Source organism: Lathamus discolor, chromosome 10 (genome assembly GCF_037157495.1).
Source record: "Lathamus discolor isolate bLatDis1 chromosome 10, bLatDis1.hap1, whole genome shotgun sequence".
In the NCBI taxonomy this organism is placed as follows: Eukaryota; Metazoa; Chordata; class Aves; order Psittaciformes; family Psittacidae; genus Lathamus; species Lathamus discolor.
In genome coordinates this window covers 3,241,273-3,257,516 of record NC_088893.1, presented here as the reverse complement: position 1 = coordinate 3,257,516, position 16,244 = coordinate 3,241,273, and the positions used below count along the sequence as shown (strand labels likewise).

Below are 16,244 nucleotides of genomic sequence, written 5' to 3'. Positions count from 1 at the left end.
CCTTCATCTTAGGGTGCGACTGATGTTTGTACACTGCATTTGGTCCTGATCTGCAACCTTTGCTTTTCACTTTGTCAGCAGGTGAAAGGACTTTAAGGCCAGAGTTTTCTTAGCCAACAGGTTAAGCAGCTTTGCTTAACCTAAGGGAGAAGAAGAGGAGTCATTCTCATACGAGCCACAGTCAGTCTGTTCTCTTTTGAGAGTACTCTGCTGCAGCTAAGAGCACAGTGGGCAGAAATCACTGCTGCCCACCTGGTTGCCTCCTCAGTCTCTAAGCACTGGAAGCAGCAAGTCCCACTGCTCCCTGCTGCATTGCTCTCCTGCACAGCCAGTATGTTCCTGCCCCTCTCCTCTCCCAGCTGGAGATGAGTCTCCATGCCCCAGCTTCTTTCCTTTCCACATTCCCTGAACCCTGAGAGAAGCAGACTGGTGAGTGGGGAAAGCTGCATGGTCAGAGGGAGATGGAAAAGACATCCTTGTACATGTATGTCTCCACAAGGCTTCCTTTTCTATATGGGAAACATGAAAAAAGGAGAAAGCAATCTGGGGAAACAGGGAGAGAGTTAAATCCTGCTGTAACCCATAATCTATGGGATCAAAAATGAAGCAGAAAAGCCCCATTTCTGAACTGACTGTGCTGGAGGGACTGGAGCTGCCCCTAACGCTTTGCAGGCTCCATGCACACCAACAGGCATAGCATCCTGACACCCAGCATCCAGATACCCAGCATCCTGACACCCAACCTGAGCTGCAGGACACGGGGATCCAGCTGAGCTGCTTGCCTGAAACCTGGCACAATGCAGTTGAATTCTGGGATGCCTGTAAGCAGATGGCATCAGAGCACATCTATTTGCACTAGTAATATCAGGGATCGTTTTCAGGTCTTTTCTGTTAACTCTGAGATGTTCAAGGTACTTGATGTAAATTTCGAACTGTGTTAACTGGCTATTTAACCACTATTTGTCCCATTTTTATTCCAAACAAGGTATAATGTGTTCTTCAATACTACATAAAAGAAACTAGTTAATGGAAATTAACTATTTCTGTTACTTTGCTTTCAGACCTTTCAACCATTACTTGACCCTCCAGGTCAAATTCGAATTTGCAAAATCAACATTTCGTAACAGAATATGGAATTTAATAGAAGCTGCCCAAGATGGCATTATTGACCTTGCTTGCATTATTTTGTGTTACAAACGTACAGAAATAGTTGTAGGAAGATAGTCACTCAAGCTTCTATAGGGGAACAGTACAGAAAGCAGATTAAGGAAGAAATGGTAGAAGAAAACTAATAATGTTCATGACTTAATTTTTTCTACCTGCAGTTTTAATACTTAAGGAAATAATTTGAATAAGAACATTGTGGGTAATACTTTTCATTTCTAAAATATGGGACACAATATGATATGAAAATTTGTCACTAAAATCTGGATTTGTAAGAGTTACTATGTTGATTGATAGTCACAGAGAGGACAACTTTCATTTTGTGATCTTTCAAAAATCTTTAAAATTGACAAAATAGGTGTTTTTTGCAATCAATGCATTTTGTTATTTACTGCTTTAGCAGATAGGAAATAACTTTCTTTTTCTTATGCTAGTACCGGGAAAAAATTATAACCACTATTTTGTCCCAGTTTGAATGAGAGGTTAAGCTAAGAAAAGAGAGAAGGCATTATCTGTCCTGTTAGGTATTCTTGAGACTGTGGCAGCTTCAATAAACGTGAAACTTGGAGTCTAACCCTGTGGCACTTTTACAAAGTCAAAAATCTTAGTTTTAAAACCTTCAATTTGACACTTTGTATTAGATTTGCCTAAAATCAGTACCAAAAATAACAGCTGAGCTGTAGATTTCTCAAAAGCACCTTCATGACTTAGAGGTTAAGGCCAATTTAAAAATGTCATTAATATGCCATTTGCAAAGATGTGTTAAAACACACGACACTTCAGATGAATAAAACAGAACTAAAACTCCTGCCACCAGGAACCCTAGAAAAGATACTTAACATAAAGCTAAAATTTAGAATGAGATTTTTTTCAAAGAGCCTCAGGATTGAAGTCCCCAGCTCCCACTTAGTCTAGGGCTCTAATTCTTACTGTTTAGAAGACTCCAACCTCTATCTATACCTACACAGCTTGATTATTTCTAATGCAGTTTCCAGTATTTCTTGCGTGGCACAAGAACATCCGCATGTCACGATACTCCTCTAGAAATCTGGAATGATAATCACCTGCTTTTGTACAATACTTCAAGGTGCAGGAATGAAGTGTTGGATCATGTTAGTAACACAACTAAACATTGCAGATGATAGTGCAATACAGATACAGGGAACACTTTCATTTTATTCTGGGTGGCTTAATGAGGCAGTGGCTCAAGCACTCATTACATACAGTATGGCACAGGAAACTGCCTGCTCCTCTTCACTCCAGGAAATTTTGCTGATCATAACACATAGAGAGCAGCAGGCACCAACCAGCCTATGGACTGGATGCCTTTTATGCTTTAGCCTGGATCCTTTTTGAACATTTGCTCAGCTCATGAATAAGTAAGCTTCACTCTCGCCTTGTTTTCTTTCTCATACAACACTGCAAAAAATCGCAACATTTTCCCCATCTTATTTTTACAGAGCTGATGAGAAAAAAAAATCACAAAAAATTAGATGAAACCAGAACAATTTAACAATTTCCTATTATTGTGCCAAACACCATGTGTGCATGCATAGAGTATTTTATAGAATACAATAAAGTCTGTATTACATAAAGTAGGATCCAACAGGGATTTTCTGATAGAATATGGAAATCATTTGAACATACAGTGGAGACCTGCCTGGTGCATCCAGAAATGTTATGATCCTCATTTTACAGACAAATATTTAGTGTCTTTCTCTGCCTCACCCAGTGAGCCTATAATGAAATCCTGACTGAAAAAAGAGTTTCCTGTAATGAAGTCCAATCTTTTGGGCACTATCTCAAATGAAGTTATTTCTCCAGTTTTAACCTTGGCAATATGAACATAATTAACATATTCATCAACTTCCTAGCATCTTTCCATGGAGATATATTTAAATAATATTGATAAATAGGAACACCCTTTTCCTTGAAGCACACAATGGCATCAAACATCAGTTAATGATGTGCTGGCTTTTACAGTCGTTATAAATATACAATTAATAATAATAACAAATGCAGGAAAAGAAAACAAAGAATAAATGAAAACCTAGTGAGATGCATTGATGATGCAAGTAAAACAGATTTATATATGGAATACATAATCAAATCCCCCCTCAGTTAATGTATCTTTAGAATAATTTGAAATGTTATTCCATTATTGAAACTTGTGTTAAGGGCAGTAAATAAAATGCAATCTCTAACTGGAAACTAGTTTGTATTTTCCCTTGTTCTAGACTGCAGTCTTCATAAAATATAAAACTCAGAAGCTCCTACCTAGTGGAAGGAATCTTTTTCTAGGGGTTTCCAATATGTTAAAATGCCAATATGTTAAAATGCTAATAAAACTCAGTGCTATAAAATAAAGGTCACATCACAAATTGCAAGACCGTGCCCTCAGTGGGAATGATGCGTCGGATGCAAACACATGAAGCATCTGAAAGCAGCACCTCATGTTTAAACATGAATAAAGTCTCTAGGAGGAATTCTCCCAAACAATGCAACTGCACAGACACAGTATCATATTTTATAGCTGCTACCTGCTGTTGAAGGGATTTTCTCCTGGGATGATGTGAGTGCTGTCCTTCCCCACTAAAAGCTTGATCCGATCGTAGAATGACTTCACAGCTGGGGAACCAGAATGGCTCTGTTGTATGATGTCAAGGGGATCACGTGAACCACGGCACAGCAGGCTATTTTGACAAGTAGACTGGAGGCAACAGTCTGGGTCCAGGCAGTCAACCAAGCCATCTGAAAGGTAAGAGTCATCTGGAGTCAGTCAGCTGCACAGTGCTATCAAGCAATAACATCTAATGGACATCTTAAGGAACTGGAAAAACCTTAATGCTTACTCTCCGTAACATCCCTATGCCATAAAACTGCTGGTTGAACCAACAAGGCTGAGGCTGTCCCAAGAACACTGGTTAAACACCATTACTGCTACAACTAATTCAAATCAGTGTTAGGTGAGAATTAATCCCAAAGAAATCTCTTAAGGGTTGAAACTGGGAAAAAAAGAATAGTGGCAGGAGTTCAGGATTTTTTTGTTGCTTTCTTTTTTTATTTGTTTGGTTGTGTTTGTTGGGAATTTTTAAACCTCTCCAACTGTTTGTTTTACACAGGGTTTAGAGTTCCTTGCTGGGCTTTAAGATTCTTGAGAATTATGTTTAATTTAATTTGTTCAGTCTGGGGAGATGAGGGAAGGAGACAGGAGTGAGACACTAAGTTATCATTACCTAAGTAAGATACAAACTACATTGTACCCATTCTGGCAATAGAGAAGTGCTGCTGGAACTCCCGCCTCCCACAGATACCTGATTCAGGACTTGTTTGCACGCTTTAGTAAGGAAGGATCACTCACAGAGCTGGTGGGTTCGGTCACCACATTACACGTTAGGTTGTCCATCAAGAATATGTCTTAGTAAGTATTTTTAAGAAAAATTAGAATTTAAACACAAGAAATTAAAATGGACTCCTCAGGGGGAGATTGATCTGTACCCTGAGATAAATCACAACAGACTATTTTTAGCGCATACCATAACCACTTCTAGCATCATACTTTCCACTGGTATTATCATTTAACTGAAATATGTTCTCTCAATGAAGCTCTACTGTAATTTAGAGATTAATATCCATTTACTTTAAAATATTACCCTTTAACAATTCAGAAACATTTATTCATCTTCTCTGGCAAGAATCAGGCATCCAATCTGAAATCTACTTAGGTCTGTAAACTTTCAGACTCCCCAAGACATATTAATCTGATTTTTGAGTACAAATAACGGCCTGGGCACCTACTGAATACCACGCACAAGACAGAACATTCCAGTAGGTTAGCTGACAAAATTACTCCAGAGTACGATCATGATTCATGTATTCTAAAGCTTTTCAAATGCACCACATACCAGCATTACCCTACACAGTGGTAACTGGAAAAACAACAACATCAAGAGAAAAACCCAAACCTATAAAAAGGTTTCTTATTTTAGAATCAGCCTGGTATTTCCAATGGCCTGTGTGTGCCTGAAATGACTGTTTCTGATTTAAAAACAAAATTGCCAACGTTTCCTGACAATGTTTCATTCAGCCCTCTAAGGAAATTTAAGTTAGACAAACTACCTTGTTGCAAGAGCTATACCTTGCTGTAAGGTCAGTCGCCTGTTCACATTAAGAGCTGCATTCATCTTGAAACCCTTTCCAATGTGGTGGTAGGAATTTTCGTTCTTGCTACAGTCCTTTTTCCACCCACTTTATATAATCATTGTAAGGGCACCATTAGCTTCAGATTATAACTCAAGGCAGTTTTCCTATTAAGCTCTGAGAACTTTCATTCCACATCCTGCTTTCTCTCTCAGTTTGTGACACTCCTACAGCCATGAACTTTAAGCTGACCACTGTTCAGTCTGCTCAGTTCTTTCATTCATACGACCACCAGTCAAGAGAATCCTACCAACACATTAGAAATAACAGAAGCAAAACACAGCATATAAATTACTGCCTTTGCTAAATTTACATTTACCTGTTCAAGCTGCACCATATTTTTGCTATACCTGTTATTAGAGGTGAGCATATGTTATGTCTGTAATGACCTCATCAAGCAGCAGATTATGGGATGCTGCAACTGAGCACTTCTGATGGCACCATGAACTTTAAATTGGCATATCAATCTCGCAGCGTCCTGTCAGTCATGCGAATCACATCTTGATGCTCACAAGCCCCTTTGGATATAGTCTGACATTGCAATCTTCAGTAAATTACCCTGTCACTGCCAATCTCACCGTTATCTCACAAACAATCAAGCAGGCAATCAAACTGCTCTGAATTGCTAGTTCAGGACCTGGGAGGCTAGAAACATCTCCATTCAATAGCAGGGAGAAACCTGTGTATGATTCCTTTCATGTAGGAAGGTTTTTATGCAAGCATGTGCATTCAGACTTGCGCACTTTTGGATGCTCACAACAATATTTAGAAAGGACAGGCATATACCTTAACATAAATACACACCATTTACTTGTTGGAAACACTGTTACTTATAACATATGGCTATTTTCACCTGTACTAATTTATTCCCAGGTGGCAGGATTCAGCATTAGGATATTTTTACCTTTATGCCAACTAGCTGATCCAGCTTGTTGCAACAACAGACCCAATGTATGGATCTGTTCAGCATAGGCAGCCAGAACCTGGGCACTGCTGTTGAATGTCACAGGCTTACACACCACTACTCTATTTGCATTCAGAGTTGCACTGCTGCTACTACTTTGCTGCTCCAAAAGCTCTGACTCTATGTATGAAAGAGTATTGATTGCTGTCAGAATGTATTTGTTTCTAGGTCATCTTTGCCTAATTTGCTATCCAGAGGCATTATCCCAGAATGGCTGAGGTTGGCAGGAACTTTTGTGGGCCAACCATCCTGCTCAAGCCAGGCTACCAAAAGCTGACTGTTGAAAACTATGCCTGGACAGTTTTTGAAAATCTCAAGGATGGAGACTCCACACCTCTCTGCGCACTCTGCTCCAGTGTTCAGTATTCCTCAGGGTAAAGCAGAGTTTCTCAGCATACATTTGTGCCTGGCATTGCCCCTCCCCAGGTGCAGGGCTTTGCATTTCACCAGATTCCTAACAGCTTATTTCTCCAGCTGTATTGTACCATTCCATATGAAGCAAATCCTTACAGAATCATTTAGTTAGACTCAGTTGATTAAAACCAGGGCTAGAAAAAAACCACCCTACCTTCTGTAAGAGAAAACTGCCATAAGCATGAATTTTAATTAGAATTCAGTACTTTGTTTTTTAATACATACTTCAGAGCTCGTCATCTTCCAGATCTCAGGTACACTGAATTATTTATCTGGCTAATTCAATGACAAAACCCTCACCATTAGCCTCACTGACATATTGCTTCTTTTCATAGCGTACTCATCCGAGTTTTAAGTGGCCAGTTAGTAGCTTTCTAAAACTCTCTATACTAAAGGAAAGAGACTGTAGAAGGAATTAAGGTGATGCTCAACCTCTTTCAACAATATGAAACCAAAAGAAGTCCTGACTTGGTTGTAACTGAGAAGAAAGAAATAGGAACTTTTGATCTGATTTCAAGTGGCAGCACAGGATTAGCTCTCCTTTGCTGCTCACGGTTTCCTGAAATCCCAAATCTTTTCAGGAACAAAGCAAGTGAACATGGTATTCCTCTTGAAGACATCACTCCTGCTAGTGGGTGCACACATTTCCTGTCTTTCTGACAACTGAACAAGCATTTTGGCAGACTTACTTTACAGCAAGAAGAAAATTTTCAACTATTACATGTAAGTAGAATAATGTACTCGTCTATGCCATATTTCACAAGGGCCTTAAACTGTCTTCCTCCTGAACATCATTACAATGCCTAAAAAACTGTGAGCAGAAACAGAGATGTATTTTTTTGCTAATGTATTTAGAACCTCTCATCATCGGTTGTCTTTCACCACTGAAGAGACTTCTTGTCACATTCAGGGGACTGGATTCCAGGAACCAGAGAGTCATAGAATAGTCTGCTGTGGAAGGGACCTTAAAGAACATCTAGTTGCAGCCCCGCTTTGTTTCCAGAACAAAGCTTCTGCGCCCCTGCTCAGCAGAGGGCATCCTTACACTTCACCAGCTCCGGGAGCTGGGGACTTGCAGAGTGTAATTCCTGGAAATTTTTCTTTTTCCAGTAAACATTTCAGATCGATGATTAAAACGGAGGAGGGGCGGGGGCGGCGGGGGGCGGCGGGGGTGGGGGGGAAGCAGCTATCACAAACCCTGAGGGCAAAAGGGCCTTTGATCACTCTAAGGGCAAATTAGTTAATTTATCATGATCCAATTTTAATTATGTGTAGTATTAATATAACCAAGGTGAAAGAATTTGAGATGCTCTATCAGATTATCAAAAGAGTAGGCTTTCTCTGTGCCAACACAGAAAGATTTTAATAGAGCTCTAAAGCTGCCCACAGAACTGTTTCCACAGACAGGCTATTCCACAGCCCAAGATATCTTATTACCAGGAAGTTTTATCTAATATTTAACCCGAATTTTCACTTTCATAGCCTGATCGAATTGTTCCTCAATTAGCCAGACTGGGAAGCCTCTCTGTGAACTGTCAGGATATCCAAAGTATATCACTGGCTCTTAAAACAAACTGTGAGCACAGCAAAGTATTTCTGGAACCATTAAACCTAAATCAAAGCTGTCTTTCAGGAAACGTTGGATTGTAAATCCAAAACTGTGGTTAAATAGGATAAACCTGGCTTATGTGTAACCTGGGTGTGCCTTGAATGCTCCCAAAACTCCCCAATGAGGTTTCAAAGTACCCTGGCATATGACATTGGCTTCATTTCCCTTGCCCACTCAGGATCCCTGTGCTGCCCTGAGCTCTGGCAGCTGGGAAACCCCTCATCCCTAAGAGCACCCGCTGGAAATGACTACTGCAGGTGTAGCTCCCACCTACACCCTGAGAGCGGTGATCCACAGCTTGTGAATACTAGTGGACAATTGATGCTGGACAGAGCCTTGGCGACATGATCCAGGGTGAGGCATCCCTGCCAATGGCAGCGAGGTTGGAACTGGATGATCTTAAAGTCCTTTCCAGCCCAAACCATTCCACAATTCTATGCTCCAACCTCAAACCACACATGGCTTAGAGCAGAGCTGACCTGGAAGGCTCCACGACAAAAACAATCGTGACAAAACTCTTTGTTCAGTTCTAGTGCACCCACAGACACTTACCCAGTGACAGGGGGCTTTTTAAACCATGGAATTGCACTGAATTTCTTGCTTTCAGTTCTCCATGGGGTTATAAGAGTGTGTTATTGTAGTAACATATCCCAGGAGGGACAGTGTAAGAATAAGCTGGCTAATGTGTGTAAAGGCGATTAGAGGCTGACATGAGTTTTAGCAAAATCACAGACAAGCACACTCATTAGCTCTTGTCAAACTTACATAATGTCTAGTTTTGATCCAGATTTTCTACTCAAGCCTACACGACTCACTCTGGCCCCCGTCCACAATAGATTTCAAGTACTCATTACATTTAATGTTCTAAAACTGACTATTGTACAGGCTCTGGGAAGGTGTTTTCTGTGCCAAGAGTATTCTGGGTATTTATATTGAGAACTTCATAAAATCTTTTGTCTGTGCTGAATTAGAGACCCCTGCTGAGGCAATGCTTGTTGAGGCAAGCTAAATTACATGATTTGCCTTTGTGCTGTGAAATACTTGTATTATCTTAAATGTCACAAGCCTGATGCAGTATCAAGTCACAGGATTTGTAATTTTCTAAGAGCAATTTTTTTCTAAATGTTTATTGCAGAAAGACACTTCTCTTTTCTTTCTATTTTCTTTCTGTCTAATTTCAGAGATGAGTTTTCCAAGACAACTCAAATAAACAGCCTTTCAATCAGCCAAGTGCACTGTCCTGACGGTGAACTTCTCTAGAAATGTGTTTTTCTCCTGAATTGAAGGGAATTCATACTGGAGCAGAGAGCTGCTTTCCCTCATTCATTATCTTTAATGTATTGTGCCAAACAGAATTACTGCCAACTGTACTTCTTGGTGGGGTTACAGCTATATAGTAACAAACTGCAGGGCAAAATTTCCTTCAGAGATAGGCGCAGCTCACTTTGGAAAGCCAAGTGGAAATAAATTAAAATGTGTTTTGAAAAGAATGTCCCACTTTGCATAACAAACAAGGAGTTCCTCATTCCATTTAGTTTAGCATTCTATACTGCCATGGGTCGCTTCTTTTTCTTCACCACCCAATTTTAGTCCAGATAATTACATTTTGAGGAGAAATGTGATCTGTGGCATGATATAAGCATTTTCTTTTTCTTTTTACCCTGCCTGTAGCTGTCCTCTCCATCCTGATCAAATCTGAAACAAACCCATTTAGCAAAACCTGGGTTAGTTTGTGCTCATCTTTCTCTGAGAGTACCTAATTTTCACTATCTTGCTAGTAAAGATTATAAACATGAGTAATTCTGAATGGATACAAAAGGTGGGAGAAAGGAGAAAGAAGGAAAAGAAAAGCCTGGAAGGAGCAACCCCAGAGGGCAATATGGTCTCCTGGCAGGGCTGCCTGGGAAGAGGACAGAGTTCTTAAGTAGCTGTCCCAAATTATCCCACTAAGTTCAGAACAAAGCCCCCCCAAGCATGAGCTCCATGTATCAGCTGCATCCAACACCTAGTGAAACTGTTCTTTGGAAAAGAAGTATTTTTTTGCTATACATTCCATTATCCATTTTACTTGGAGGCACTGGAAGGTCTAAAATGAAATCTAGTTAAACATGCACAATTTATACAGGCTATTCTGAGATACCAGAAACCTTTTTCAATTTAGGAACAAGCAATTTTTATAAAATAGTTAGTGTAAAAAGATGCGTCTAAATATTGGTTTCCTTATGAATATATCAAAAGAAATATGACTTAAAAAGCAATGTACCTTCTCCCATTCCTCAAAATATCATTTCTAATCCCTTAATTTCCTAAAATAAATCCACAATGATTTAAATGGTTATACATGTCTATTGGGGGGATTATACATCGTAATCACAATTACAGGTCTTAAAATAAAGCTATTTCTAATCCCTCCAAAAGATGCTTAATAACTATTAGATTACTGAGGGACTGATTATGGAAAGGATTAGATTTAGAAGTGGCCGCAGTGAGTAAATTGTGTAATACAAACGTGATTTGGAAAACAGAATAATTTTCCAATTTCAAAAGATTCTTAAAGTGAGTCAGTGCCAGAACCCCCTTACTTTTCAGTTTGGCTTCCTCCATAAAGATACATAAATAGATAAACAGATGGATAAGTAAGGGATTTTCAAGCTTTTCCAGCAAAGTAGCCTACACACCATAGTTACCCTGAATAGGTTCATAATGAAGGCCCAGGTGAGCCCATGTCTAAATTTGACATGGGATGGTGAGGACAAATACAAGTGAATTTCCCAGTGCTACCTTGGATCATGCACAGTTCTACCTGAACAGCCCTAGGACGAGAGAACAGCTTTGGACACTCTTCCCTGGAAATCCATTTTATTTATCTGAGTAATGCACATTGACATCCCATTTAAAATGAAGATTTGTATGTCTCAGCAAGACAGGGACACATCTGCCTCTTCTAGGAATAAGCCAACTAAAGGGAATTAATCTAAACTGGAAGAAAAATACTAAGTATAATCTTTCATTTTTCTCTTTCTGAACTATGGTATGGAGTTCGCATTGTGGCAGATAATGAGACAAAACAGGACAAATGGGAATCCCTTTGGAGTCAGTGGCAATGCTCTTCTTGACATCCATGAAATGAAGACTTGGGCCAAGGCCTTTGAGTCTGATTGTGAGATACAACTGCAGTAAGAATGGCTGAACAGTGAAAATGCTCCAAAATATGTTAAATTTGTTGCTGCATGGGGAAGAATGGAAGGCAGTAAATGATCCGAGTGACTTGCTGAGGCAACTTACTTTAACAACATGAATAGAGGGACAGAAAGAAGGAAGTTCAGCTGTCCAGATAAGGACCTCATTTAGGCAAAAATTGTATTTCCAGCTACCTTACTGCCTTCTGAAAGAACAGCTTGCATCTTCACTACTGCTCCACTTAACATACTTGCTTATGTTAGCAGAGCAATGTTGGTAATGGAGCAGCAAGCGTGTTCACCATTTTGCTGCAAATAAACTTGGTTGAGTTGCAAATGAAAAGAGTGACTGGGAGGAGAGGGAATTTGTTTAACTTTCAATAATCTTTCACTTTATATGAAACTTGGGGTTCTGGTAACTAGCTGAATCTAACATTGGTTCCCATGGTACAGCTTCCAGTTTTGTCTAATGAGAAAACTTAATTTTATCTGCTCCTCTATATGCTCAGTCACAATTATACAAAGGTGCAGCCTGAAGCACAGAGTACACATTCCTTCTTTCCTTCCTCTCCATTCCTGCACACTCCTGTGCTCTCACCTGTGTTAGCACTGATAAACGTACAGGTCACAGGATGTGCCCCTGGCCAGATATGTAGTGAACCAGACGCACAAAGACTAGTAAGGCAAAGGCAGAACTGCATTCTAAGATACCAAGTATTAAGGATTAATGTTATATCCAGTTTTGAGTTTTGATGTCACTCTTATGACTGATGGTTTGCCAAACAGATGGGAATGACAAAGGCTCTGTCCTTACAGCACATATTGGGAAGAACCCCATGCCATTTCAAAGAAATCAGAAATTCAAAATACAATAAAGCAAACTGAAACAGCAAAAATCACCAAGGCATGAGAGAGACAGCAGAGTTCTGCATGCCACACAGCCTGTGCCACCTCAGCTGTGCACACAACACAGTGTGGCTGAGGTAAAGCATTTGTCTGTTCATGTTTTCAGGTACAGCTTAAAAGGGTATGTAAAACAGCAGCTGAGCATGTGCTGGACATCTCCTGCTCTCCCCTGCAGAAAAACTACAGAAACCTAATGAGGATGAGGCTGTTGGAGAGTAGTAATGATCATCGGGTTGAACTCCTGAGCTAAGGGTCAGAAAACAAAGGATTCATTTCTGCCTTTATCACAAAATCCCCATGTGAAACATGTGGGTCAAATGGACTTTTGAGGTTGTTTGTACCTTGGAACAGGCATACACTTTCAAACCATCTACACTCTGACACGGAGCAACGAGCAGCAACCACTCCAGCCTCTGGAAAATCATGACTTCAACCTGCAAGCATTGAGAACGACCCAAGTGCTCTCCCCTCAATCTCTCTGGCCTTCAGCTAGACCAAACAGTTTTCTTTGAGGTGCAACTAGGGCAAACCAGAAACCACGCACCTTTCACATTAACGCTGATTAACATTATACATCTATTATAGGCATATTTATTCTACGTATTCTTTGATTTTGACAGACTTTTAGAATTCTGCAATTTTAAATTGGGATGAATGGCTGAATGCTCCCGCTGGTCGTTTTTTCCCATTTGCATGTTTCACAAGTGCAGAATATGGTCTTGGATGGGTAAATAAATGTCTTAGTCAAGAACTTCTAATAATGTTTTCCATACTCATTCTTTACTCTGATGAAAATCTGATGCCATATCCATTTTCAAATTTTCCTCCATAATCTTCAAAGCCTGTCAAATCTGAAAACCTGAGCAGTTCACCTTTTAGTTTCTTACATTGCATATTAACACAAGTTTAGTGGGTTTTGTTGTACAGTTAAAAGCCAACTAATGTAATCTGGCAGTTACATTCTGGTCTTAATTCAGTCACAGAGATAAAGCAAGTTCCAGTTTTCTGAAACTGAATCAGTTCTAGATCTTTTCAAGTATTTTGGTAGCACTGATCACATGTGAAACCAAGGACCTAACAGGAGTTACAGATTAGGGCTAGGGGATGATATTCAGATGTGGTTAATATCATGTGATCAAACCCAAATATACCTGTTCCTCAGTTTGGGACTTATGAACAATTTCCACACCCTAAAATCTTCTATAGAATTAAAACACTAATCTTAATGACAATTTTACTCTTGAAGCAGCCATTCAAATAAGCCAAATATTTCCTTGCAGTTTTAGGAAATACCATAGAACATACACCATGGAAAGCTTTGCAAAATAAGATACACTACAGCTACTTTTGACAGTAAACAGAGCCTTACCTCATGTGACTGCTCAGCGCACCTCGCTCAGCCCTTCGAAGTCTGGCACACGAACATGACAGCAAGTACAGCCACATACACAGGTTGTGTGTGTGAGAGCATGACCCTGGCCTCCAGCACAGAGCAGGAAAAGCACTGCTAAATGTCCTGGCCAGCCAGCCACGATGCACGTGCACAGCGGCAGCTGCCTTGCCATTCACCTGTGCCCACAGCCCACAGGAAAAGCTCTGTCCTGGGCCATGCTCCGCACCCAGACTCAGCAGGATGGGGTGGGACTGTGCCTGCCCGTGCTCTCCTGACCCATGCTACGGGTCACCACATCCCTGCGGGTCACCATGTCCCTGCGGGTCACCACGTCCCTGCGGGTCACCACGTCCCTTGCAGGTCACTACATCCCAGCAGGTCACCACGTCCCTGCAGGTCACCATGTCCCTTGCAGGTCACCACATCCCTGTGGGTCACCATGTCCCTTGCAGGTCACCACATCCCAGCAGGTCACCATGCCCCTTGCAGGTCACCATGCCCCTTGCAGGTCACCATGTCCCTTGCAGGTCACCAGGTCCCTGCATGAGGCCACAGCTCACTTGGTCTCATTTGTTTCAAAAGAAATGTAACAACAAAAAGTTCCACCTCAACACGAGCAAGAACTTCTTTCCATTGCAGGTGGCAGAGTCCTGGCACAGGGCACTGGCCTCTCTGGAGATGTCCCAAACCCACCTGGACCCGTTCCTGTGTGCCCTGTTCTGGGTGACCTGCCCTGGCAGGGGTTGCACTGGGTGACCCCCAGAGGGCCCTTCAGCCCTGGTGATGGTGTGAACAGCACTTGACAGCAACGACAGCCCAGGTCCTCCTGAAAGGAAACGACTCGCGAGGGAAGCGGTGGAACGCGGTGCTGTGGGGCGACCGGGGCTGCAGGGCTGTGCTCACCTCCCTCATTGTCCTTGCTGTCCGCGCAGGCCGTCTCCATCGCGACGTTGCAGCCGGGCCCCCTCCATCCGGGCTGGCAGACGCACTGCCAGCTGTTCTGGCCCAGCGTGCACCTCCCGTTGCCGTTGCACAGGTCGGGGCACCCATCTGGTTGAAGAAATGGAGAAGGTGAGGACATGGCCCTGGCGCACGCTGCCGCTCAGACCGGTCACAACATCACTGTGCACACAAAAGGGCTCGTTCTGTTGGTGGGACAAGTGCTCTCCTGGCCCAGAGCCATAGAATACCTCAGAGCAATGGGGGTTTGCCTCAAGCCAGAAGGCAGAAGCACTCCTGCCATCAGATATAATGTGTACCTTGGGGACCCAGTAAAGGTTAAGAGCTTGAGTTGGTAGAAATTGCAGTCTGCTGACAGAAGATCACAGCCCCTCATTTTTCCCAATGTACATGTGTGGCTACACATACATGAGGGAGAACATCTTCTTCAACAAGCTTGTCAATGTTCAGAGTGCCTTTTATATTGTGCACTGCATAATTCTGCAGAGCTTCTCTAAACACAGTTTCAATAAATAGCTATAAAAGTATTTTTAGCAGCCATTTAAAAAGACCTACTTATTTTACACTAAATGTACTTGTGACAACATTCCATTAGAAGAGAGATGCCACAAAAGATGCCTGTTTTGACTTGACTATGGATATCACATGACATTGTATAGCATGAGCTGAATTAAAATCAAAAATATTCATTAGTAAGGTGCTTATATGGTCTACCAGAATGTCCATAGGTAACAGAATACTCTGCTTTTTCCTGAAACTAAGTCTCTTACTGAATATTCATGATAAAAAAAGGGTAAGAAAACCAATTTCCAGCCTTAGTATATACAAACAAATGCATTAACACCCAAGCCACACAAACATGTCTGTTTGCCTGAGGCGATAGAAGGTTTAAGAGTCCTGCAGCAGACTTCTCATCACACCTTTTCATGTTGCCTTACTGACAATAGATGTTGGGTCCCAGTTATTCAAAGACTCTCTTGTTTGGGTTGGAAGTAGATAATCCTGCCATCTCTACCACCACCAGAGGACATGGAACAATCAATCTCACTGCTGATGCATTTGGGCAGAAAATTAATCTCCAAACAGCTCAGAAAGCTTCATGCTCTCTCATCTTCCCCTCCACAAGCAGTGATGAGTCACTGCTGGCATCAAGGTCTGCAGGGACCTGCTGCAGCCCTCTCAGGTCTCACCGACTGGCTGGGTTAGTCCTTTGCATTTGCCACCATAATCCCAAGGTGTGGCTATTAAGTAAGCACTCCACTTCCCCAGGCATTTTAAGAGTTCCAAAGAGCTAATGGGCACCCCACCAGAGTGTGGATACTCTTTGCAGCAGCTGTGAAGGAGGCAATATCCTGAAAGCAAATATGTCTGTTTTGTTTGAGCAGCACCACTTCAGATGTGCATCACTGGAGAAAGACTAAGATGACAGTTGCCTTTGTGCCCCTTCGCCTCCGC

The 16,244-nt window shown here is 41.5% G+C and overlaps 1 protein-coding gene across 13 annotated transcripts in view; it reads right to left on the bottom strand.

Annotated features, from left to right (window-relative positions):
* The window catches only part of TENM2 (teneurin transmembrane protein 2), a 685,555-nt gene that overhangs the window by 41,213 nt on the left and 628,098 nt on the right, over positions 1-16,244 (bottom strand). For all 13 annotated transcript variants that reach the window (XM_065690193.1, XM_065690201.1, XM_065690202.1 and 10 more), the window contains 2 exons: positions 14,733-14,879; positions 3,705-3,915 (listed from right to left, as the gene is read on the bottom strand). In XM_065690193.1, coding sequence (XP_065546265.1) covers positions 3,705-3,915; positions 14,733-14,879 — 358 coding nt within the window. The remainder of the gene's footprint in view (positions 1-3,704; positions 3,916-14,732; positions 14,880-16,244) is intronic.